Source organism: Nannobrachium achirus, assembly GCF_963921795.1.
Source record: "Nannobrachium achirus genome assembly, chromosome: 21".
In the NCBI taxonomy this organism is placed as follows: Eukaryota; Metazoa; Chordata; class Actinopteri; order Myctophiformes; family Myctophidae; genus Nannobrachium; species Nannobrachium achirus.
The window spans coordinates 41037113-41064962 of NC_137828.1; the positions used below are offsets into that span (position 1 = coordinate 41037113).

General features: G+C 41.3%; 1 protein-coding gene across 5 annotated transcripts in view; it reads right to left on the reverse strand.

Moving 5' to 3' along the window:
* Positions 1–27850, reverse strand: part of myom1b (myomesin 1b) — a 66697-nt gene that overhangs the window by 33424 nt on the left and 5423 nt on the right. For 3 of the 5 annotated variants that reach the window (XM_080752201.1, XM_080752198.1, XM_080752202.1), the window contains exons 2-9: positions 23949–24009; positions 15006–15180; positions 13497–13654; positions 11895–11987; positions 9655–9743; positions 8562–8603; positions 6297–6458; positions 2180–2341 (exon numbers count right to left, since the gene is read on the reverse strand). In XM_080752201.1, the coding sequence (XP_080608327.1) occupies positions 2180–2341; positions 6297–6458; positions 8562–8603; positions 9655–9743; positions 11895–11987; positions 13497–13654; positions 15006–15116 (817 nt within the window). In that variant the 5' untranslated portion in view covers positions 15117–15180; positions 23949–24009. The remainder of the gene's footprint in view (positions 1–2179; positions 2342–6296; positions 6459–8561; positions 8604–9654; positions 9744–11894; positions 11988–13496; positions 13655–15005; positions 15181–23948; positions 24010–27850) is intronic. The other 2 variants (XM_080752199.1, XM_080752200.1) reach the window with 1 other exon arrangement.

A 27850-nucleotide genomic window follows, 5' to 3' on the forward strand; every position in this document is an offset into this window, starting at 1 on the left:
TAACAATGGCCAAGTTATGGCCCACGGTCTTCGAAATAGCAAAATGACCTTGACCATGACCTTTTGAGGTCCAAATCACCCAAAATGGTCAAAACAATATCAGAAATGAATTCCCCACACCACAATTAGTCAAAATAGAGGTATTACATGTGCATATACACCCAGAAACAGAAATGTTGGATTTTCATCATAGCCGATGGCAGCCATATTTGATATGGCCATTGCGCCATTCGTGGCACTATGGCGGACGAGCACCTCGGTGATTTTTCATGTCTAGGGACCCACTGACTCAGTTCAGGTGAGAAACTCCCCTAACACCAAATTGCGAACAGGACTTTAAGCCAGATACTGTATTAAGGGTTTTTAGCAGCAAGAAAATAGTTTGGTATATGCTGAAATGACTAGAAGTTTCTTACATTTTACACTGACTTTACAGTGACCTACTGACATTGAAAGATATTGAAGACCGATGTAATTTGCCTATTGAAGTAACTAGAGGAGGAAATGCAGTGAAGTAAAAACATCAATCAACAAGCTTAAACGCTGTCAAGCTTTATGCTTCTCCCTAGCCTGTTTTCAGGGTCTTGGACAACTAATATGATTGATATTAATATGACTATTACTGTAAATATGTAAACCAAATGAATGAATACATACAGTATATTTAATACATATTTTTCCTTTTTATATTTGTCCAAGAAACTGAAAATAAAACCAAACTGAATATTGTTGTCATGTACAGATTGTTTTCCTGTAAATTGTTATTGTCCTAAGTTTAATGTTCTACTAGTACTAGCTGAGTTTATATTATTTATTACTTTAGTTTGAGGTTATCCATCATCCATTTCATTCCCAGTTTTGTTGGCAGTACATACAGTAAAGTAACATTAACAGTCACAGTCATCAAGTTTGACTAAAACTTGCTTACAAAGAAGCATGACTGAAATGACAGACAGACAGGCAGACAGACAGACAGACAGACAGACAGACAGACAGACAGACAGACAGACAGACAGACAGACAGACAGACAGACAGACAGACAGACAGACAGACAGGTCGGTCTGAAGGAGACACACAAAGATATTCTATTACATATAAGGAAGCCAAGTAGCCTATTGTCTCTCGTTGAGGCAGATATACACATCCTTGTTCACCGCCAAAACTCTTACCATAGCTGAGCTCTCTGTGAATTCTCTGGCTAACACTGGGCTCAGCTACGTCATCGACATTAAGGAAACAGTCGACTATACCTGGCCTCTGTGTTTTACTGGGTGACACTGAAGCGTGCCAGAGGGAGCAGCAGGTGTCTGTTCTTCTAGCCAACACGTGAAGGTCACCTCATCATTGTGTACAAGCCACAATCATTTAGATAAGCTCCACTGCTCAGCTTTTCCATGTTAGTTATTCATACTGATGATGCCAGGTAACTGCCATTCTCTGTGGTCTTTATTACCAACATCCATTTTTTCCTTTTTTTTTTCTTCTTAGAACTTTTGTGGATTTTGCTGATTTAACTTAATTGTACCCTTTTTAGGATCCCTTTTCATGTCTGCTTGGTAAAGTTAACGGGGACAAAAGACCCATGAGGGAAGACAAGTCCTAAGTGTTAACTCAAACTATTATTGTACCATCCCTGTCTCTATGTTGTGTGTGAATTGTTTTGTATTTGCACTGTATTGTATTCCTACATTTGTATGTTAGGAAAATACTAGCCTCGGCAACCCAGGCTTTTATTTAGGAAAGTACTAACTGTATATGTTATTTCTATTGCCCCATTATCATGCTGAATAAAAATCATAAAACAAAAAAGAATACCACACACCAACATCTAAAATCACTGAATGTATTCATTGTTATCTTGTCAGAGGATGTGACGGGGTGACAGGTGACCTTGATCACACACTGGGCCAACAGAAACATTGTGGCAGGACATAAACAAGAGGCTGTGTCTATTATAACCATACTACTCATGAATAATATGAATATGGTGACATGTTGGTAATTTGTATCCATAATAACCACAGGTAAGATCACTATTCACTTATACCTCCCAACTGATGTGTGACTTCAAATCACGTAACAACATACAGTATCATAAATCATAATAGTATGTACAGACAGCAAGGCATTATTCACTATGTTTGATTTAGGCAAAGTTATAACGGACGACGCCCCCACCTGTCACAAAGACGTAGGCAGAGTAGGTCTCGTATCCAGACTTGGTGATGACACGGATGGTGTAGAGGCCTTCGTCCTCCTTGTTGAGGTGTGTGAGGGTCAGTGTGGCCTTGTCTCCACTGAAGTGCATGTGGCTCCACTTACTGGGACTGAGCAGGACATCTGGAAGAGATAGGACAGATACCACATTTTATCTGTATGTGTAGAAATGTTCTGTGTGATCTGACTGATCTCATTCCCCCCAGATTCGTCACAAACATGGAGATGAATTAATTACACCAGGGGTCTTCAATCTTTTCAGGCCAAGGACCCCTTAGTCGAGAGAGAGATGATGACCCCCTCTATGTATTGTATAATATTGTGTTGCAGAATAAAGATTTTCATAGATTTCTCAGACAGCTTAGACTTGTTTGACAGCACTATCATCATGTTGGAGTAATGTGTATTTTCAGATATTGAACCACTTGAACCGTCAAATACTTTAGTCTGCTCTTCTTATCCCTCTACAAACCTTGTTGCCAAAAATAACTGAGATTGGCTATTTTTGGCTAATGTTCCACTCAGAATAGATGCTAGGGTTCAAGTGGTTAATGTAAAAAACTTGATTCCATCACTCAAAGATTTGGCGGCCCCCCTGTAGTAACTCTGAGGAACCCCTGTTGAAGACCCCTGCATTACACTATTATGCCACCAAAATGTGGAATGCCCTACCACCAGCCATCAAAAGGTGCAATTCCCTACCCTCCTTCAAACCCAGCATAATATAAGATCACCTAATTTGTAACTGGACCTAGGCAAGTCTTCTGGCTTACCATAAGAAATGACCCCCCCACAGGTTTTCTGTAAATATACTTTTACTTCTCTTGGTATTGATGATTTCTTGTATAGTATTGTATCGTATGTCTTTATATGAATTATTGATGAACTGAATAAATAGCATCACAATGGACCCACAGGACTTAAGTTTTTGTGTGTTATGTTATCCTTATCCTTACCTTTTGAGGTCCATTATTGTATAAATGTACCTCTGTACTCTTTGCAAACTGTTAATAAAGTATTCACCAATCAATCAATCCCCAGAAGCCTAAAGTCTTCCTGGGTCAGGGGGTAGGGGGGCTGAGGGAGAGATATTCTTCTTTAGCTGTGCTAGTACATACTGGTTTCAAATGCAGCAGACCACTGTACAGCCTATAATGTCTTCCATGGCCAAGGGGGATCTCTCTTTGGACGAGCAGTGGTTGTAAACTAAAACTACCAGTAAGACAGAAAAGCGACCTCACCCTAAAGGGCAAGGTCGCGCAGGACGGAATTCGCACAGGACGGAATTCATTTTTTCAAGTGTGATTCGAGTTGCGGTTGGTTGTTTGAGTTGGACAATATGTGGACAAAATATTTTCCCAAATATGGATACGAGTATGACTGACGTCTGACATCATGGTCTTATGTTATAGACCACATGAGACTCACACAATATGTCCATATATGGGCATTCCAAGCTATGGGCTTAATATTGATGACATCAGGGATCTCCATACAGTATATGAGCATACAAGGGACAAGGACGGAATGTGATGTCACAATGTGATGTCACAATGTGATGTCACAAAATGTGATGTCATAGGTCAGCTATAGACATCGAGGCGTTTTTGTGACGGTTTTCATAGTTAACTGTGACTTACGGTCGCAATAAAACAACAGTCTAATATAGATTGTATTAGGAAATAAATCAATAATTACACTAATTTAATGAGATTTCATTATTGTTTGTCCATTGCATGCCCTGGCACAAACAAGATGAAATGTATATGATGTCACTATGAAATGATATAGGTCACACATTCCCACCATCACAAGCACTCCAGTGTAATGAGATAAGAGATTATATTTCAATGTGCTGTGTCTGTCAGCAGTGAGTGAAACTCGGGTGTACAGCAGAGAGAGCCAGATCTAATAAGAGATCACGAGGCTCGACAGGTGAGCCAAGCAGGCTTCTAGCAATCAATGGCAGCGAAAAGGTTTGGGAACCACTGGGTAAAGAGAAGCAGGTTTGTGACCCGAAGGTCATTGAATCCTTCGACCAGTGCAGACGTGGTATAGCAGGAGAACGAATTTGATTTGATTTTTAGAGACAAATCTTGGTTGAATGTGATCTGTGGAGCTGCCTCTGGCGGATATGCCTACCGGTATATCTGTTATTGTTCTACTGCTGCACCTGCTGCTATTTTTAACCTCACCTTATTGTTGCACCTTGTGTACACATCTGCATCTGATGCTTTTTCTAATCTCGTGCTATATGCTATATGTACGAGACCCGGGTACTTAGAGGTCTTATGACATCAAATTTCATTATCTTTTATTTTTAGGCTTTTTTTCAACATTCAGTGTTTTTTTCTATAATCTGTTGTTTTTTTAATTACTAGGCTCAGAAAATGTAGTTAATTTGCCTCTGGACGTAGGTATCATCATCCAGAGGAGGGTGTGGTTGTAGGGGAGGGTGAACACAACAACCAAAGTGCTGAATGGTAAATGGTAAATGGTGCATTGGACCGTTGCAAACACAATGTAAAGTAACAGCAAAGGTGATACACCCTCCCCTACAACCACACCCTCCCCTGGAAGTTGATGCGTACGTCCAGAGACAAATGAACTCACCTTTCTGAGCCTATTTTTTTTATTTTTTTTTAACTACAGATTACAGAAAAAACACTGAATGTTGAAAGGTCAGGTTGTTTTGGTGTAATTGAGGTCAGGAAACATGAAAAAAAGCTTAAGAATAAAAAATAAAAAAATGTGATAAGACCTTTAAGAATTGGGCGCACCCACTATACAGTCAATACTAAGTTTTACCAATGTTTCAGGCTTGGGATCCCCACAAGTATAGGACTTCTGAACAAACTGACCCGATCTCAGTTCTGCACATAATGTGATATGTGGTGCCTGTGGAACTATGACTGGTAGCCTATTCTATTCTCCTCTCTGTAAGAGAGGTGTTGTGTAGTATTGTCAATATTGTGTGATCTGTCTACGTATTTTGTATTCATGTGATTTCAGTGTCCTGGTGGCTGCTTGGTGTAAAATGAATTTCCGAAAGGACAACATATATCTATATATGCATCTATCTATCCGGTGGTGTAAAGTAACTAAGTAGTAGTACATTTACTTAAGTACTGTACTTAAGTACAATTTTGAGATATTTGTACTTTACTTGAGTATTTCCAATTTCCAATACTTTTACTTCTACTCCACTACATCTCGGATTCAAATATTGTACTTTTACTCCACTACATTTATTTGAAAATAGACAATCTGCAAGCTCACAACACGTCGCATTGCAATGCTTTGTGAGCTTGTAGATCTGCTATTTTCAAACATTTTGTACTTTTACTTTTGGTACTTTAAGTAGCCTACATTTTGATGCCAACACTTTCATACTTTTACTCCAGCACATTTTGAATTCCGGACTTTCACTTGTAAAAGAGTTTAGTTCTATAGTGCAGTATTGATATTTTTACTTAAGTAAAATATGTGAGTACTTTTTCCACCACTCTATCTATCTATATACTGTATACTGTATGCTTATATATTGGGATGCGATAAAAAAATGTAATCTAATTAATTACAGGCTCTGTGATTAATTAATCGCAATTAATCGCATTTTAATCGCACATCGATATTTGACCTGAGAAGCATTTTATTTCAAGTAAAACACATTTTGTTGTACGAGTGAATCAACGAGTGAGTTTTTTAAATCTAAATTTCGCATCCACTGGGCCAAGCAAAGCGCTCTGATCGGCTACTTTTCCCTTCGCGTTTGTTGTCTCTTCTTGGTTGGTGCATCGCTATGATCGGTATGCCCGAAACTGAAGGTTCTGTGGTGCAAAAACTAAGTGCGATTAAAAAAATTTTCTTCTGTAATTAATTAATCTCAATTAATCAGTTAAAGTCCCAGCCTTAATATTTGTATGTTGTTTCTATCCTGGGTCCTGTTTTCCCATTGATCTCCCTTTCCTGAAAACTACAAATGAAGGAACTTGCACAAAATACAAATATATATAATAAATCATTTTCCTCATTGTACTTGATTAATTAAAAATACATATCTGAGCATGTTACTTACCATCTCTGTACCACTGGATCTCTGGTACGTAGCGTTGTAGGACAGGGTAGATGATGACTGTGCATCCCAGACTCATGGTCTCGCCTTCCCTGCCGAACGACACGCCGAACGTGTCCACGATGTGGGTCTGGAAGGTGATGCCATATTCAGAAACCAGTCCAACTGTAAGACAGCACAGCAGAGTCAGATCATGGACTGGTGTCATGCTAAGCATCATGCATTTTGCACTGACTCGCTCAGCAGTAAAGTTTTTCAAGTTCTGACGAATGCCTTACAAAGCCAAAGTGCAGTAACTACGAAAGAAATAAAACACTGATAAATGGGTTTAAAAGTGTTTCAACAACTCGGCAAAACGAGATATCAGCATATAAGTGATATTACACTAATTGTATATCTGTTCTTGAGGTAATTGTTTATCCCCAAAAGTCCCGAAGGCTAATTTGACCTTTGGGATACACAAATAAGTTGGTGTGTCCAAAAATTTAGTTACCGCACTTTGTAGGGCTGAGGATAAACAAAGGTTGTACACTGTAAGAGAGAGGAGAGGATTGATCGGAAAGACGTTGACAGAATATCAACCCCCTTGCTTCACAGGAGAGAGATTCAGTGCAATTCAGAAAGACAGGGATGGTGATGAAGATATAGACATTAATATAAACAGAATGTGTAAAGTCAGAGAACAGAGATATAATATGAACCATACAGACCAGACCAAAAGAGAGACTGTACACCACAATGTGATCACAAAGATATTGATGAAGGTCAGCGGTGAATGTCAGCGGTGAAGGTCGGCGGCACACTTTATAGTCATGCTCTTAAGAGTGATACACACGTGATTACACACATGTTCAAGACTTGGGAATTAAAATCAATTTAACCCCACATCTTCAGTGGTATTAGTTGCATATTAATATCAATGTGTCATTATTAGGGTCCAAATGGCTCTAAAACAACATATTCTTTGAGTAATCAAAGAGTATTTTGTGAAACGGAAAATCTACTTTGAAACCAGCAACTTGCATTGAAGGGCAAAAATATGTATGTTTAATTAATTAAAGTAATTTGGCTGTATGTAGCTTTCTACAGCACATAAAACACAGTGCTATAAAGTACTTGCAATTAGTTAAAGTGAAAGGAGAGAAAAATCCAAATCACGCTCCTTTCCCGATCATCTATTTGAGGAATCGCAGGAGTGTTCCAGGAAAGTATTCCTGGAACACTAGTACACTAGGTTTCTAAACAAATGTGCAAGAGTGATCATGCATGCATAGATACACCCAAATGAACAAAGTCATGGTCAAACCCGACTCCAGTGGCCCTGTTACCTGCAGAACTTGGCCCTGCATAGCATCATTAAAGGAACAGAAAAGCTGTCAGTGAAGCAGTGTTCCCCACCAACATCCCCCCACCCCCCTTCTCTTCTCTTCCCCTGCCGTCACCAGCTGTCTATTTCCATCCCAATCCAATCCAGCCTGTTCCCAGGGCCTCCCTTCCCCTACATCAGCGATTCTCGCTCTATGGGCTCCCTCAATCTAGAGCGTCTTACAGTAAGCAAGGAAAACACAAGATAATACATCAAATGCATATAAATAGTAATCTAGGATCATAGGTAAACCAAGAACATCATCAACTGTACATCAAGTTGACCTATCAAATGTAATGCCTCAACTCTTGTGCTCGTCAGGGTGGGGGCGTCCCCAGTTAAAATATGATTATTTTAGGGGTAACGGGATGAAAAGGTTGAGAACCCCTGTGCTAGTATACTGTACTGTACATCATGCACAGTGGTCCATCATGGAGAAGCAATCATCATCATATCCCAGGCAGCATGGGTAATAATATATTAATATATTACTTATATTATATAACATACCGTTGCTGTCAGGCAGAAACCTTTTTAATTTTTGTAAATTACCCTACTTGATCCTACTACAGTCAGACAAACGTATCAAAAATAGCAGATCTGAGCTTGTCGGATTGAATGTTTAGATCCTGAAAAGCAGGCTCCAACAGTTTTGGACATGTCACATAATGAGGTTTCCACCTGACAGAGACGATCCGTCACTTTGATTAGATCTGAGTAGTTTTCTGACAATACCAGATACATGAATATGTTAATATATAAAATAGATATAGATTATTTATTATATAAATTATATTATTTATTACACTCACAATGAATTATATTATGTATTACATTCATAATATTACTCATTCATAATAAATAATACAAAATTACAAGTGACAAATGAAACTCAAACCTACGTCTGGGTGCAGGCAGTGACTCTTCAACTTCACCCTTGAATCCTGAGAGGAAAGAACATAATCATTACTATGTATTTCTGAAATATAAAACGTGGTACCACCTGGGGATATAAAGTCCATAATTGTTTGAGAATGTATAACTAATGTATGTTGTGTAAATGTACAGTATGCTCTTTTGATTCTTTCACAAAGAGTAACAATAAGACAGTATCCTTAATGAGTGTCACCTGGATCTGCGGGCTCACAATGAGTATCGTTGTGAGCCTGTAGATCGGCTATTTTCAATCAGCCGATGCAAACAGGTTTAATGTGCCCATTTGGCCTCTTTTGGGCTTGTTTTCCTAGACGGTTGCTTATTTCCTCTCACAAAATCTGGCAACACTGCATACAAATCACAGTGCGATGTTCGGTGGTGAAGCAGCATCACACAGGCTGGCTGCTTGTACGGTGACTAAATTATGGTCTTGTGGTGGTGCCATAGTTTTGTACTTTTTCTGTTTTTCATGTGTCTAGGAGGTTGAAAGTACTTCATTAGACCCCCTGATGTGTTTTTTTTTTTAGAAATTATGTATTCTCTTAGTATTTGTTTGTTTTCTCTTGGAGGCTGCCCCTTGTGGTCAAAAGTGTCAGTTACACAGATAATAAGTATGTCACAGTATCAACTCCTCCCCAATTGCCATTCACCCAACACTGTGGGGTGTGGCTATATCAGCTGGGTCACCACCCACCATGCCATCCATGCATACTTAATGATGTCCAATCATTTTGGGCATAAACAAGAAGTTGAAGGGTCAATTTAAGTTTAATAATGTACCATGTATCTGTATGTTCACAGTATAGGCCTACATTGTTTACTACATTACTTAAAGCCATGTTTCAAATATAACATTTCTAAACATTTTGGACAAACTAGACAATTTTGCATTGAGGTGCCCAATCTTCCTTAGTGCCCAGTGACTCTTCTTGCATCCAAGGCATTTTACACCTTCTATCTACAAGTGTTTCCCTGACTCCTTATTGGCGCAATAACAGTACAGAGTTAATAGTGAATTCTGCTATGTAGTGATGAAGATAAGACTTATCCAAAACATACGCTTAACGACGACGGAGGCATACGCGTCCAGCTCCCCCTGGGCGTTACTGGCGGAGACGCGATACTGTGCTGTGTCATCAAAATCACATCTGAAAGAAGAGAGAGCCTCGTGTTAGCAATGTGTCTTGCAGGGGCTCACGTGGCCATGTAACCACAACCCTCTCAAACATGTAAATAGTTGTTGTCAGGTGGAAACCTTGCAAGTCCAAAACCGTTCGTTTTTGTATTTATTATTTTAAAAATGATTTAAAATAGTGAAAATAGCTGATCTACAAGCACACAATGCGTCGCACCATGAGGCGCTGTGTGATTATTGTAGATCAGCTATTTTCACTATTTAAAAAAGCGTTGTGCGCTTGTAGATCTGCTATTTTCACTACAGTTTTGTGCAACAGTCTTGTATGGTGAAGCAGGGCTTACTTTACAAAAAACCTACACATTTTAAGCTTGGAGATACAAGGTTTCTGCCCGACAGTGAGGAAATAATATATCCACGATGTGAGCCCCCTACTGTAAGGAGTTCTCATAACCCCATGCCAAGGATACTTTGGGTATAAATAGATACCACTGATGATGTCACATGTATCAGGTGCTGTCCCAAGTCAATGAAAGTTACTGGTGTTTGCAATTGCAACAAGCCATCGTGAAACCAAGCAATGAGACTTTATGTTACATATTAAATATACTTTTAACCTTCGCCTTCTCAAAACCAGAGAAAAACACAACGGTCAGAAATGGGACTTTGTGAGGATAGAAGGTGCTAGTGGGGCCCCAAAAAAAGGTTTTAAAATAGGAAAAGTGAAATTTCATGGTGTATCACCTTTAATACCAGACCATTGCTATGAATAACCGACTGTTGCCATGGACATACAGTAGATTGAGCACCTGGGTCAAATAGCTCACCTGGATCATATCAATATGTTTACAGGACCTAATTTGCATAATCTTAACACACCATTTAATTATTGATTTCAGGGTCATTTCAGTGTGATTCAAGACCTTACTGTAGGGTTTATTTAAGCATACCAAGCAAACAAAGCCCACTAAGCACGCCGTCTAAAAGTGGTCTAATAGTGGTATAGATTTGAACGTTTTTTTGTTGTCTAAACTTAGACCAGACGACTAATAGACGTCTAATAGTCGTCTAAATATAGACGGTCTGCATTTAGACGACTATTAGACGTCTATTAGTCATCTAGTTTAAGTTTAGACAACAACAAAAACGTTCAAATCTATACCACTATTAGACCACTTTTAGACGGCGTGCTTAGTGGGAGAATTCCATAGTTTTCATTATAAAAACAAACCAAAGGCATAACAAACCTGGCTCCGGCCCTATTATGATCCAGGTGCCTTAACTTCTTTGCCTTTTTTTTACTATTTTGTTTTTGTTTTTTAAATATTTCAAATAGCTGATCTGCAAGTTCACAACGTGCAGATGTAGATCAGCATTTGAAGTATTTAAAAATGTTTTTCAAAATAGTGAAAAAAAGGTAAAGAAGTTAAGGCATAAGACCTGGATCATAATAGGGCCTGAAACAAAACATTATAGTTGTATTCCTTCCTTCTTGAGGCACTTGAGTACCAACTCTTTATTGACATGGACAAAAAATAAACTATGAGGTGAGCCCAACTCTCTAGACTATTTTTAGCCGACCATGTTGTTATCAATGGAAATCTCAGGAATTACTTGAGTCTTCTTGTCTAATGCATAACTCTTAGTGGGCCTCTGGAATCTCTTTGTTTGACAGATCATAGAGTCAGTCAAGGACAGAGGCATATTGGTCTTAAACACCAATTACCCTCTCACCCCAAGAACTATGACAAAAACATAGTCTCATGATCTTTGAGCGGAGCTATCCATCTGCCAGTAAGCTCCAATAAAGGTTTCCTCCTCAGGGTAAGATTGTATTACAAAACAAAAGCTGTTAAGATGATACATTTATACTCTGTTGAATGACAGATGACAGTGGCTTGCTGGTAAGGCGTTGCTGCTACAATAACCAGCCCAGTCACTGTAGTTAATGACACTCCCAACAAAAAGAGTACTATACAACTATTATATTAATCAGTTCATGGACTGGGTTTCAACTTCCAGAAATATAAAAGTTATACCATATACTGTAACACTAAACTGTCCACCTGTGATTAATGATGATTTGGCATGGGTAAACTTTGAGGTCTCTTATGTATTCTCAGTTACAGTGCTAAGTTACCAGTTACTAAGCGCTCAGACCTACCTGTTAATCTCCAGTGAGTGGACATTGTAGCTGCTCTCCAGTTTGTACTTGCCCGGGTAGGCCATTGGGTCAATGGTCACATTGTTTTTGTACCTTGTTGTGAAAAGCAGAACAGGGGATAAGGGAGGGGGGTGTAGACCAAAAACTTTGAAAACATATCAAACAGGGACAGAGGGTGAAGATGATTCATGACAGGAAGAATAAATGGAGTGGAAATATATTGTCAAAATGTTTAAAGATGCGGTGCCATGATTTTTTTCCCCTACACCACGATGATCAGGTATTATGATTATAGAGCATCGCAGTTGAAGCACCACCCCGTCCTCACTCCGGTGTCGGAAACGTTTTCCCCATTCATTTCTTCCATAGACATTTCATAAAGTATTTATTTAAACGTTTTTAAGCCTCGGACAAAGCCACCTCGGCTGGTGAGGAATCATGACAATATTCAAAAAAAATTAATGCAACGATTAATTAGAAAGCTGAAAAAAGGGCAGGGTACAAGACTGTGTACATCATTATTTAAAAAATTGCGGAAACTACACTCCCAGAATGCATTGCGAATGACACTTGTTTCCTGAAATGTATCCCTTAAATCATGCTCAGTTTAGTTATTCAGTCCAGCATATGGCCTGACATGTAGTGATTTTCATCTCTGTGGACGCTCTTATCGTCATCTTTAACATAGTGCATCATATGTGTAAAAGAAAGACACTCGCTCACGGATTTCTGCTGAAGTGCAATAATCCGCCGGGAAGACAGGGGGCAGTAAGCTACTTCCGCGGTAACCACAAGATACATGACAGAAGAATTCCTTACGATCTTGATTAAAACGTGTTTTTACTAAAACTAGAGTCATTGCATACATACTCAGGGGTTCTACAGGAACATATAGAACCATTTTACAACCACCAGCCTAGTGGTAAGTGTACATTGAATTGCTACGACTTTGTGGCTGATAATGAAAAACCCTATGGTGAAAATGAATGGGACGTTTACTTCCGACACCTCACTGCGATGCTCTATACTAGAAGGAAGATTCTTTCCAAAACAGTGTACAGAAAGTGTTAAAATTATGTTTTTATGTGGCCACACCCACCAGTTCATTATGTTTGGTTGTCAGGTGACCCAGCTGAAGTTAGCCACACCCACAGTGTTGGGTGAATGGTAAAAGGGGAGGGGATGAGTTTATGATGTCATTAAATCTGTGTTTTTCGACTGGGCCTTTTGACTCGAAGGCTTTCAGCTTTCAGCTAGAAACTTAAAATACACAGGGAGGGCAAATTTGCACATTATAACCACACCCGGTGGTCTATTAGAGTAATGTTAACTCCATAGACACATATAAGGGAAATAATGAAAGAAGAATGACAGAAGCCATTTGTATACGTACCGGTATGTGTGTGTGCATGTGCGTGCGTGCGTGCGTGCGTATGTGTGTGTGTGTGTGTGTGTGTGTGTGTGTGTGTGTGTGTGTGCATGTGTGCATGTGCACGTGCACGCGTGTGTGTGTGTGTGTGTGTGTGTGTGTGTGTGTGTGTGTGTGTGCGCGCGCGCGCGCGTGTGTGTGTGTGTGTGTGTGTGTGTGTGTGGGACACCTACCAGACCACCCGTGGGTCAGGCCACCCAGAGACGGTGCAGTGCAGTCGCACACACTGCTTCTCCCACACGGTGTGGGAGCGTGGCTTAATCACAAACTCCGGGGCGTGCATCAGGCTATCCTCGTTCATGCGCTTGAAGTGCGCCTCGTGGTCATGGATCTACAGGGATGTTGGCACTCATTTAGCATTATATGAAGATTTCAACATTTATTTAAAGGAGTGGTTCACCCAAAACACTACTTATTTTCTATGAATTACAAACCACATGAAACCTTGAATTGATGGAGATTTCTTTTTGTTTTTGTCACATTCCTAACTCAATGCCAGTAGGCCTATCCGGAGATTAAAGGGTCTCCTACTGAGTCTCCTATTGACTGTTGACCCGGTCATAAAATGAATTTGGCTCAGGAATGCAAAATACCTGTATATATACTGTATAAAAAATATATATTGATAAAATAAGTCATGTTTGGGTGAACTCCTTAAACCACAAAGTGTAAATAAAAACATAAAAAAGAACCCTGGTGACAAACAATTCACAATGCAAGAAGACCAAAGCAAAGTCTTTTCTCTTTATGCATGCAAACTACATGCGCTTTCTGCATGTGTGTATGTGTGGCACGTGGCACGCTCGGTAAGGCTACATGTACAGTATGTAGCTTATTTCTGAATGCTGATTGTGTCCAATGAATAGCTATAGGAAGCTAACAGGCAAGGTTGTGCATTCAGTAGCCTAACTTTAACTCATAATGTGACAACACATCCACGTGGACACAGCCTCCCTGTGTCTCAAGAAACGGGATAGCCTGATGAATGTTTCACCCAGGAGTCAGGACTATTTGCCAGAGAGTGGGGTCAGTGGTCACTAGTCAGTGTGGCTTTTATGATCCTTAATGAATGGGCAGTGTAGGTATTTGGAGACATAATTACCAAGGGATATAAATAAACTCCTTGGAGAAGAGGTGAGTGGCAACTTGCCTCTCTAGGCCTACTTATCATTGTTGCAAACCGTTCGTTTTGTATTCTTTTAAAATAGTGAAAATAGCTGATCTTCAACGCCTCGCACCGTGAGGTGTTGTGGCTTGTAGATCTGCTATTTTCACTAGTTTTGTGCGACAGTCTTGTATGATGAAGCAGGGCTTTACTTTACAAAAAAAAACATACAAATTTGAAACTTTTTATTGATGCAACAACGTTTCGGTCGTGTAGACTTTACTCTGGTTAGTTCTATGCTTAAACTAATGCTAATACTTAATACTGTATGTCAATACTTGGGGAAATCATGGGACAAATTAATGGGCCGCCATATTCCCCTCAGAAAATTGGAATGCGTCTATAACGTACATAGTTGACCCTGATGTCACAAAGAGCGAATGCCTTCATCCGTGTTGTAGAAATAGAACAGGCACTCATCATGTCACTAAAATAGAAAACTCTCATCCGTACGTCACTGAATAGAATGCCTTCCTGTCTACAGTCTCCAAAGGGCCAGGAGGAATCCGCCACTAACCCTTTTGTTCAGAGAGATGCGCTGGGCTGACTCGCGCATGGCCAGCTTCCTGGAGGTTAGCTCTGACATTTCCGTCTCCAGCCCACTGGTGAACAGATTTCTTTGGGCCATGTATGCAGACGTCTCCTTTACCCTCGCCTCCTCTGTATTGGACAATCCCGTGGCAAACTCTTGACTATGGGAGTTGACAATAAGAGCCGGTATAGGTAGTATTAAGGTAAAGCATTTAAAGTTACAGAACTTCTAGGCGAAACATTTATCTCACGTTCACAATGGTTATGGATTTACCTGCCCCTGAAGATAGGCACAACATAGCCGATGATCTGGTTCTCTTTGTCCACAGCCAAATAAGATGACCTGGATCTCTTGGGCAGAGGGCTCACTCTGCTGTCCTCCAGCCCAGAGTATGAAGACACTCTAAGTCTGAAGTTTATGCAGTACGACATATATAATACTGTCAGCCTGCTGGTATAGTAGCCCAACAAAAACAACATGACACCAAAATGGATATGGGGATGAAGCCATGGTCAAGGGTGGATGATGAGATGTATTAATGTTCAGTGGGAGAGTCAATGGTTTAATTTGGAAGACCTGCTCTTTTATACGTGTCTAAAAGTAATTTCCTCTTCAAAACAAATACCTGATCATCAGTTCATCACTAAGTAAAGCTAATAGGCATCAGAAAGAAACCGAATCTGCTCAAATAAACCATGTCTACAAATCAACATTGGACAACACACAGCCAAAAAGCCACAATCACTGTACAGATCACATTTAGAACCATTCTAAATTAACACTATTCAAATAATAAATCAAATACATCAAATAGGATGAAGTTTATGCAACTAATGCAGACAGACCAAATGAATAATGTCTCACAGTCCCTGATGAAGACATTATTCATGATGTGAATATTCTCACGGGCCTCTCTCACATTGGCCTAAACAACACAAACAAAATGAGACGATAATATCCATTCGAAGACTAGTAATACCTGAGGCATATTGGTTTGCACGCAGAATCGTGCACCGAAAGCAACGATGCAACGTGTTGTGAGCTTATAAATCGGCTATTAAGTATATTGTAAATCATGCAGGCTTCATATTCTGAAATTTTTACCTTGAGCCTGTCAGCTCTCCACAGACCTGTCCACTACTGTATATAATATATATTGCAGGGATCTCAACCTGTGGGTTTGGACCGCCAGAAGGGTCCCCTGATGAACGTGAACTAACAATTTAAGGACTTTTAAGACCTTTTTAATAGCTCAACAAAAAAATCATCAAAGAAAAGAAAGAAAAAGCCTTACAATATTAAAGGTAGCCTGATGAACAAACTATACTATAAAAACAGATCAAATTTGTCAAATAATATAAGAAAGAGGAAAATTGAAAATAGCCAATCTATAAGCTAGCTTGTAGATCTGCTATTTTCTAAACATTTATCTGTGGAACAGAGTCGAACTAAATGGAATGCCTCAACCTACATTCCAAGTGCTTGTCAGAGTAGGGGGGTCCCCAGTTCATGTATGATTGTTTTGGAGGGGTCATGGCCTGAAAAGGTTGAGAACCACTGCACTATAGAATTCAGGCTAGACTCAGTAATTGAAGGTCAATACTCTCATCTTGTTTCTCTGGAATCAATACGGCTGTCTGTATGAAGCCTAACAGGAGTAGTGGCTTGGTGTGCCAAGAGTTGAAAAGAATAGCTTGGTAACAAGAGTGGAACAGAACAGAATGTGTCTGAGTGACTGTCCCTCTTTCTCTGACCTTTGAAGGCCTCTGGGTCTGGGAATGCCCAATGCCATACAGGGATTATGGAGAAACGCATCGTGATGGATTGTGATGAAGAAGAGGACCTCAAATCCACCATGGAAATGTGGTTAAGATGGAAACAACTGATGAATGGTATGCGTGTGTGTTCTTAGAGAGGACGCGTCCCAGTATATGTTTGGCACAACATATACTGTTACCATCAGCACCACATATGTTGACAACATTTGGTGTGTTGATGTATACATTAGTATATTGAGTGATGACATCCTCTTGCCTTCTATATACTCTGTACGTGTAAACTCTCTAGTAAAACCTCCTGCACACTTCTACTATAGGCACTCTGGAACTAACTATTGAACTAATTGGTGCAAAACCTTGCACGCACACTCCCAGTAGGCCAGGGACGGGAACAAAAAAGCAACAAATCACAAATCCACCCCAAATTGTAATCATACATCTCTCGATGTAATCATACATCGAGAGAGAGATATTTCACTTACACGCATAAGGATGCCACAAATGCTACTTAGATGTAACTGTTTCTTGCAGAAATGTGCTTTTCGACGCCGAATTAGGCATGAATGGTATTGTGAAAATGAATCATGTGAAAATGAAAAGGTTGAAACATCTGCATAGTGTTTTAAAGTTCCCAGACACTTTTATTAATGGTGCAACGTTTCAACCATTAATACGTTTCATGTGACGATGAATGACCATCAAACAGGGTTTAGATTTTTCCATACAGTTACCTGCCAGGCACAACATAGCCGATGATCTGGTCGTCCACAGCCAAATAAGATGGCTTGGATCTCTTGGGCAGAGGGTTCACTCTGCTATCCTCCAGCCCAGAGTATGAAGACAATCTAAGTCTAGAGATATACAGTAGTACAACATACAGTACTGTCAGCCTGCTCATATAGTGTCCAACAAAAACAACATGACACACCAAAGGATATGGGGAAATGAAATGTCCTTTTCAATGACAAAACAGACACACATGGTCTTGTGAGTCATGTGACAATGAATGTTAAAAAAATCTGCACACTGTTTTAAAGCTCCTGGACACTTTTATTAACACTTGTATTATGGAGACTGCTGGTCTGTAATTGGCTTCACAAATTTGTGGGTGGAGCTTTTTTCTAACAATAAAAACACTAAAAACACTACTATGAACGCAACAACCCATCATCCCCAAATAGTAATCTGTTGACAACTGTCAGTATTGCCCCACGACTGACACTGTACAAGTAGTTTGGGAGTGGCTTATTGTCTGTATCAGCCAGTAACATAAGGGAGTCAGTCCCCATTACAATGTGCTAGACCCCTGAGAGATGGATTGCTGAACCACACCTACCATCAGCTCCCAGTACTTGCCACACCCAAGCCATACTACCCATACGCTGAGCGGTGCCCGGGATGGTACCCATGTCCTTGCGGTCCAAAGGCAAGAGCTCTACCGACTGAGCTACACAGATACTTTACTGAAGCTGTCAAATAATTCAATCATTCTTCATATACCAGGGAATCTAAAATCTATCCAAAAACTATGCTATGACTGTATATAACGCAAATGCAAAACTAGAGTTTGCACCATAACTGCAGCTGACACTTACTACAGCACCCTTGACATCAGCAGTACAATAGCGTGAACATATTGCTTGTATACCAGTGAACAGATGTAAAGCCTGGTGGGTTGGCTGTCTTTTAGTATGAGGACGTTCACTACAAGAAATTCCATGCTTTGAAATTATGCTGCACAAATCTGAAATGTCTATCACCACAGATCAACAGGGAAACATATTTAAATATTTAACACTCAAAATACAACTAGTCCAATTCGAAACGTCATCAAATTCACTACTTCTCCAGAAGAATTCAGATTAGCAATACCGGAGTGGCTGTGAGGGGGCTTGGACATGCAATGAAAAGTGTTAACAAGAAGTCTTGTTAACACGATTAACTGAAATGTAATCTGATAACATACGGTACACACCATCATTGAAAACAGCATATACGGTAACGGACGGTACACACATAATCCATTACAATCAAATATGTTATAACTTAATTATACGTAACAGATTCAGCATGGACCAAACACATTTTAGACCATTCTCTCAACCTGTGGGTCGGGACCTCCAGGGGGCCCCAGATGTCAGTTAAGTGACAATTTAATGATCGACTTTCAAGACCTTTTTAATACCTTTTAGAAAGACTCCTTCACAAGTAATCAACAAACTATACTATAAAAGCTGGTCAAACATGGGCCAAATTGTCAAATAATATAAGACAATAGCTGATCTACAGAGCTTGTAGATTGGCTATTTTTGCAATATTTACCTATGGAACCAAGCCAAACTAAATGTAATGCCTCAACTCCTACGATTCCAAGTGCTTGTCAGGGTGGGGAGTCCCCAGTTCAAATATGATTCTAATTACATAATAACCAGTTACACTATCTTAAGCTCCTCCCATGCAGACACATGACCAAGAGGACTATGGAGCAGGTCTCTGTTGGAGCAGAGAAACCGAAACACGAGTCACGACTCATATTACCAACAACACGTAACACACCGGCAACTATGCTATTTCAGTCTATGTCACAGTATACCATAACATGGCATTATACAGCAAATTCCTTGACAGCATATTTAATTTAATATCCACAAGGGAAGTAAAACTGGATCCACAATCACCAAATATTGCAACAGTTCTGGGTTTTATATTTTGTTCGATAGAGTTGGGTAAAGTTGGGTTAAAGGTAGAATAAATAAGTAAAGTGCATTAGCATATATCAACACAAGCAGGCAAACATGCCAAGGAAGGAGGTGCATGGACATTCATGCAGGATTAATGACTATATTCAAAGGAATTAAAGACAGCTATATAGTCCAGAGTCATGGAGAAAACTCAGCAGGAACTGGACGTAGACTATGATGCAGATGGATCACAGAGGTACAATGAATGGTTACGTGTGGCCTGCTTAATATGGCGACAGGGCAGGTAAAGTGGTTCCAAAGCAGTGAGGGGGGGGGGGGGGGGGGGGGGGGGGGGTAATCCAGCACGGGGGTGATGGAAGGTAGTGTAAACTTGATAAAAGCCTTATGGGTCAGACTGGGGGGGGGGGGGGGGGTGCAGTAGGTGATGGGGTTAAGGAGGCAGCCAGGATTTCCACTGTGACAAAGGGATGGACTGATGATGGAGGGGTGAGCTACAGGGACATCATCACCACCTTCCTCCTCCGCCTTACCCCCTGCTGGCGCTGCTGGAGCGTGCAGCGTAGTTGCTGCTGGCGGATTGGTAGTGGCTAATGGTGGACTCCGTCTCCCTGCTGCGGTAGCCACGGTCATAGTGGCGATGCTGCTTCTGGTAGAATGGTATAGATCCCGACATCCTGGACACAGCACTGCTTCTCCTGGCTGGCACGAGCCCTGAGTGGCCAAGTCTCTTCCTGCCTAACTGTCTCTCTTGTGTTTAAAGCTACTGTTCAAAAGCAGTTGGATTGAATGTTAAACATTATGCTGAATGTTGGATAGGATGACAGGCCTAACGGTAAAAGCCAGTCATGAGTAAAACGTTCTGTCATGGACACTTCATGGATTTCATTTGACTTGTAGCACAAGGCGGTTGCTACATGGGGACATTAGATTTGAATTATATTCTTCTTTTCTTTGTTTCAACATGGGCAATCAGTCAATGGTTGTTGTTGTTTTTTTAAGCAAATGAGATAAGATTTCCATTTCACATACTTGAATTCATATATTTCATCTAAGAAATATAATGTCTTGTCCAAAGAACAAGTACTGACATAAGGAAGCCAAATTGGCTGGCATGACATGGCACATACGATTCAGGCAATCAGGCAGCTTATATCAACATGCATGTCCAGACAGAAATAATGCAACAGTAAACGTACAGTCACTCTCACACACTGTCCCTGCACTGCCTGCAGGAACAGTGGACTTAGATTGTTAAGACCACTTACCCTGGCCAAAAAGCCACAAAACTCCCAACTTCAAAGGAAAAGATGGTCCAACTCCACAAAGCAACAAAGCTTGATATCCCAGTAGGTGAGCTAGCAGAGGACAGGGCTGCAGGCTACACAACAAAAATAATGTTGGCACCGACCAGAATGTCACAGCAGCAGTCGCGTCCTTTTATGGTGAGGGGGTGCAGATAAATATAGCCTGGAGCAGTGCAACAGACCAGTGGGCAACTGGCCAGTGGGCCTCGAGCATGGATGCATTGAGGCCTCAAGCTCCTTTTAGTGTGGTTCATGTGTGAGAAAAGGAGTTCTATAACTACAGAACTTATTCTTCCCCACTCATGTCAGTGTGACAACACTATAGCATAATACTCTTTTGATTTCCCTAATGCCAAATGGGCACCATAATGAAAAAGATTCAAACCATCGGTTCGAAGTGGAGTGGTGAATTTGATCAGCTATACCCTGTGTGTGTGTTTGTTTGTGTGTGTGTGTGTGTTGTGTGTGTGTGTGTGTGTGTGTGTGTGTGTGTGTGTGTGTGTGTGTGTGTGTGTGTGTGTGTGTGTGTGTGTGTGTGTGTGTGTGTGTGTGTGTGTGTGTGTGTGTGTGTGTCTAGGGTGCGCAACAGTGGCCTTTTCTCAATCTCAATCTGAAACATAACTTGAGCCACGCACCGTCTGGTCACCCAGCGGTATTGCAGCAGTTCGTGCTCAGGGAGACAGGGAGACACACAAAGCTAAAGGTTGGGAGCGCTGTTCACCGCTCCAAAAATCAAATCAAAGGAGTGCAATGTACACGCACGCACGCACGCACGCACGCACGCACGCACGCACGCACGCACGCACACACACACACACACACACACACACACACACACACACACACACACACACACACACACACACACACACACACACACACACACACACACACAAACACTGTAGGCAGATGAAGATAAAACAATGAATAAATAAATAAACTGGATAACTGTAATGTAGATACTGTACATGCTGGATGTTTCCCATTTTAAGCTCTTTAGAGGTGAAGATCCGTATTGTTAAACATAATGCCCCTGTAAAGGTTGTCTTGGCAGTTTATATTCTCAGCTGTGACTGTTGCTAACTTTAGCCATGCTATTGTTAATTCACATACATCACATTCCTGTTAGAAGTCTCCAGACCTCTCTCTCTGTGTATGTGTGGCATGCAGTGCAGATGGGTGATTGAGACAGTTAAAGAGGCATCTTTAGATAGTCTCTTCTCATCACGGAAAATAACAAGTCAGCGATGTCACTCTATAGCCAAGGAATGGCTGTGTTTTATGATGATGAGACAAAGAGATATTTATAATTAGAACAATTAGAACAGCATTCATGGCCATTAGCAGATATTGTAGGCCACATCACGTGAAATGGCAAATCAAATATGTCATTATTATAATGCAACGTTGAACTGTAATAGAACTTTTGGTTGGGTTCATTGGACTGCTATCCTTTTATTTTTATATACATACAGTATAGTCATGCCTTGACTTTGAAATGCAAAACAATTCACACCGACATAACATTTAACAGCCAACATATGGTAGAATTAGCTTTTGAGTTGACACTTAGGACTTGACACTCAACAATCCCCATAGGCCTACCCTTCCTCCCTCATGGATCTTTAGTCCCCGACCCCGTTCACATCACCACATAGGCATAAAGACATATCCCTAAAAAATAAGTTAAAGTTAAGTTAAATCAGCAAAATCCACAAAAGTTCTAAGGAGGAAAACATAATTCTTTCCCTTTTGCCTCTCCTCCCCTCCTCTCTAAATAAACCTGTCCTTTTAATTATTTTCCCTTATTATCCTTAATCATGAAGCAAAACAACAAATAGCATGTTGGGTGAATTAAGTACAGTACAGTAAATTCCAGGTCAGAATGTCCAGAATGTCCTTAATGCCCTGTCCGGCACCTATACTACAGACTGACTGTTGCCCAAAGGATCACCGAGCGTGACGGAACATCAAACTTCATTAAGCTGCCTGTCTTTAAGTAGATTAGAGTGAGAATATCCTGAGCTTTACTCTAGCTACCAGAGTAGAACCCCTAGACCCCATAAACAGCTGTCAATCCGAGTTCATTCATACATTCATATATAAAGAATATTTTCCTTTACACATTCATTTAACTCTGATAATGTACAAATTTAGTGTATAAATGATAAGATAAGATAAAATAAGATGATATAAGATACACTTGGAAAGAGGACGTTCTTAATCATCCGCACAGAACATGCAGTTAAAATAAAGAGAAACAAGCCAATGGTTCAATTTGTACGCTCTTGGATTTGACTGTGTACTTAATGACTCATCTAATTCCATCCTGTGCTATTTCAAAGGGGACGATTCCTTGCTGTCACATCACATATTCTATTTTAGCAATGGGGTCTTCCATTGCCAATGGGGCCCAGACCGTCCTCAGTATAGCTTGGGGGGCCTGGTATTTTGGCCATTGTGAGGAGGCACTGCACAAGTGCACATCAAATCCTAAGCAAATTTATGTTTGTGGGCCCTGGCCCCTAACCATGGAAATAGTGACGCTGCCTGTAATTAGACAAACAATTAAGGTAAATGGAATTGTGCCAAATATGAAGCCCATACTGTTTCCACACAATGACACATGGCATCAATCACTGTCACTCTCTTAACAGACACACAGACTGACACACACACACACACACACATACACGCAAACGCGCAAACGCACACACGCACGCACGCACGCACGCACGCACGCACGCACGCACACACACACACACACACACACACACACACACACACACACACACACACACACACACACACACACACACACACACACACACACACACACACACACACACACACAGCATAGCTGAATTAGGGGCGGCATAGCTGAATGGTTAGGGAGCCCATCTGGGGTTCGATCCAGGCCAGGGTAACAATGTCGATGTGTGTCCCTGAGCAAGACTATTAATCCCTAATTGCTCATGCACTCCTTGTGGGCAGCGAATCAGCTGAAAATACTTAATTTCCCCTCTCGGGAGAAAGCAGGTACACACACACACACACACACACACACACACACACACACACACACACACACACACACACACACACACACACACACACACACACACACACACACACTTTGTTTACCTTTGAGATTATTCTGAAGCAGTGTTGCATTCCGTTTGCTGAATCCCTTCACAATTTACACCTGAAAAATACAGCAGATCTAAATGTATTATTAGGCCTACAAATATTTTGAAAATTATTTCATGGAAAATCTGGTCTTATAAGACATCAAGCATGGGGTCACAGTGGTGCTGTCGGTAGTCTACTGTCGCCTCACTAAGGTCCTGGGCTCGATTCCTGCTGGGGACGTGGTGGGAATCTTCTCTCCTCTCCTCCGTATCATACTTATAACTCATACTGCCGTCCTATTACGTGAGCTGCCAGTGTTTTTCCAATAACTTTTATTTTCAGTAATTTTTTACATTTTGTTATTGTAATAAAATAAAATAAAATAAATTAAAAAAAGCTCACGTAATAGGAGGGCAGTATGAGTCACCAGAAAAAAGATGGTGTTTTTGATTAATCTATAAATGATTACAATGGACGGGCCTTGGGTGGAGTGTGTCTGATAAAATAAATATCAAATATCTAAATACTGAATGTAGCAAATAGGGTGTTCACAAAAGGGTGTTCACAAAAGCCTGAGACCAAAAGTTTTTTTGAAAGTGAAATATCCCTTAAAGGACCTACACCATGAATTTTCACTTTTTCTATTTTAAAACCTTTTTTTGGGGTCCCACTGGCACCTTCTATCCTCACAAAGTCCTATTTCTGACCGTTGTGTCTTTCTCTGGTTTTGGGCAGACAGAGATGAAAAGCTTTCCACGGGTTCTCAGAACAGTGCTGTTCTGAGAGTTGACGAGAGTGACGTCACTCTCGTTTCCCGTTTTTTTTTTCAGTAAAAAAAAAAAAATTCAATTTTTTTCAAAAACTTTTTTTTTTCAAAAAACTTTCAAAATGTTTTTATTTCAAAAAACTTTTTTTTTCAAAAACTTTTTTTTTTTCAAAAAACTTTTTCTTTTTCAAAAAACTTATTTTTTTTCTGGAAAAACCCCACTAGATGCGCCCCTGAGCAAACAGAGGCCGTTTTGGTATTGCAGCTGGAGAGCCTCATTATAGTAGAGATAGAACAAACAAAAGGAATGGTCAGAGTGTTTTTTGAGGGTTAAAACCTGTCTAAGACTCAATTTTGAGCATATATTTATACAAAAAATATAGTTTTAAAAGCATGGTGTAGGCCCTTTAAGTTGAATTCTTAGGCAATAGGCCTCAGTCACTGCCTGAGTAAACTTTTTGTTCAATCACAATTCAAATGATCGATTTTTCCTCCTTGGGGTGCAAATGGTGCCTATAGTTGTAGTTAGGTAAAGTTAGCCGAAAGTTAAACCATTCTGGGAACTAAATCAAAATCAATATCTTTCTTCACAAATGTGTTCATAAAGGTGTCAACTATCACCTCTGAACTTTCTCAATCACAACTCCCTTGGGGAACTTTGTGGGAGCCAATCAAAGTTGGGGGTATCCCGTGGGCCTGGGATTAAAGGGGGGAAAATAAAAAATGGCCAATATGAGCGTATGAGGTGTGTAATTAGGGTATTTTGGGGCTGCTGAATCCATTCCAACCATTAGTTAAATGACTCCTTGGCCATACAATAGGCCACAACAAATTACCTTTTTGTGTCCACAAGACATAATATTGTCAATACAAAAAATTGTTGGAGTAGGGTTTGTGTTCAAAAGTCATCTAGTCAGAAACCCTCCCCCTACTCCTGGATTGGATCCACCCCTCAATTGTCGCACCTGTGCTCAATAACCACTCATCACTGGCCTGCTATAAATACAGCATGTTTTCCCTCAGTTCTGTTTGGCACCAGCAGCAACCACACTCCCTCTGAGAGCCCTTGCCAGGGAGTCTCAGCAGGCCCTCATTATGATAAATGAAATAAAATCATAACCACAACCGTGAAGCCTTCATGACTCCTTGCCCTAATTGCTTGTATGTGCAACGGACCAATAAAAGGCTTAAACGGACCATACTGTGTCATACATTCTGATAGATGTACCATGGTGATGACTACTGTTCCTTGAACCAATAACTATTCTACAAGTGGTCCTTCGATCCCGGATAAGTGTCATTGCCATGAATGGAGAGGAGCTAGCCAAATCATCTCGCCCTCAACGCTCCCACCGCCTGCCCCAAAGCCTGGAGGGCTTCGAGGTGGGGTTTGTTACAGGCCCAGACCACACATACGAGCAATCAGAAGAGCATGAAGAGGAGCATGAAGAGGAGCATGAAGAGGAGCATGAAGAAGAGCATGAAGAAGAGCATGAAGAGGAGCATGAAGAAGAGGAAGGGGAAGAGCATGAAGAAGAGGAACACCCTGAAGAGGAGGTTGAACATCCGAACAATGTTCAACCCCCCCCAAGTTCAAGTAGAGCACCAGAAGGCACCCCAGAGCTTAGCCAAGCAATGAAAATCGATTACCTTTTTGAACAGATGAAGCGGCAAGCAGAGCAGGCGAAGCAGCAAGCAGAGCAGGCGAAGAGGCAAACAGAGCAGATGAAGCAGCAAGGAGAGCAGGCGAAGCAGCAAGCAGAGCAGATGAAGCAGCAAGGAGAGCTTTTGCAGCGCCTTTGTTCCGAGCGCGATGCAGCTCCCAGACAAAGCAGTTCCCCCTCCATGACAACTCACCTACAGGCATCGGGCCCTAGCCCACAAGACCAGACTCGGTCACATCGACGCCACCCCCCCCCCCCCCCTGCAGTCAGCCCTTAACCAACTGGTCCCCTCACACCATCTAGCCTCTGGCCAGCTCATATCATCTCATCACTTGGTTTCTCATTCCTCCATGCCTATGTACCCCCCAGCTCTTCACCATCGGCCAGTTTCAACTAATCCTTCACTTTCCCAACTTTCAACCCATCCCCCTTCCTTTCAGTGGCCTGCACTTTCCACCCATCCCCCACCCCCTCAGCAGCTTATACCTTCTACCCATCCTCCACCCCTTCAGCAGTCTGTATTTGCCACCCATCTCCCACCCCCCCAGCAGCCTGTACTTGGGCATAGAGAAGCTGCAGCACTTCCTGCTGGCCGATCCAGGCATTACAGGCCAGTGGAAGCCCCTAAATTTCCAGACCTCACCAGAGAAGATGAGGTGGAATACAGGATGCTGAGAATGGCCCTGAATAATTTACTGGATCCGGAGGAAACGGAAGAGTTCAAGTTCCACATCCTTCTTGACCATCTCAAGGTAGACCAGGCCAGACGCCTGGCTTTAGCCTATTCTTATGCCCAGCAGCCATTCACAGAAGCTTTGAGAGCCCTTGATGACCGCTATGGCCAGCCACGTCAGCTGGCCCTCAAGGAGCTAAGAACCATAATGGCTCTTCCTCCAGTTCGTCCTGGAGATGGTCATGCTCTCGACGCCTTGGCATTACGTGTTCAAGCCCTGGTCGGGCTGCTGAGAACAATGCCTGACCAGGGCAATGCTGAACTCCTTTGTGGTTCTCATGTAGATCGGCTTCTGGAGAAGCTTCCACATGAACAGATCAGCCGCTTCAAGCGCCACATGTTGCGAAACCAGGTAGACGCCTCCTACAATCTTATCCACCTTTCTGAATGGCTGCAACTCGAGTCCCGTTGCCAACCTCGTGACTGCCTTGGGCAAAACCCCCCTCGACCCCACCGACCACAAGCACCTACCTATTCTACGACCATATATCATGGAGCTGACTCTGGTGAGCATCTTGAACCACAGGGTCCCCCTGTGTCCCCTGTGCCTACTGTGGCTCCACAAGCCACCATATAAACCGATGTGATGACTTCAAAATCCTGAACAAGCAGCAAGTCACAGAATGGATCAGAGAGAATAGGAGGTGCTGGCGCTGTGCCCGGCCACATCTGGCCGCGAAGTGCACATTGAAGAAGTACTGTAACACCTGCAAGAGAAGACACCTACAGATCCTTTGTGAGATTAACAATA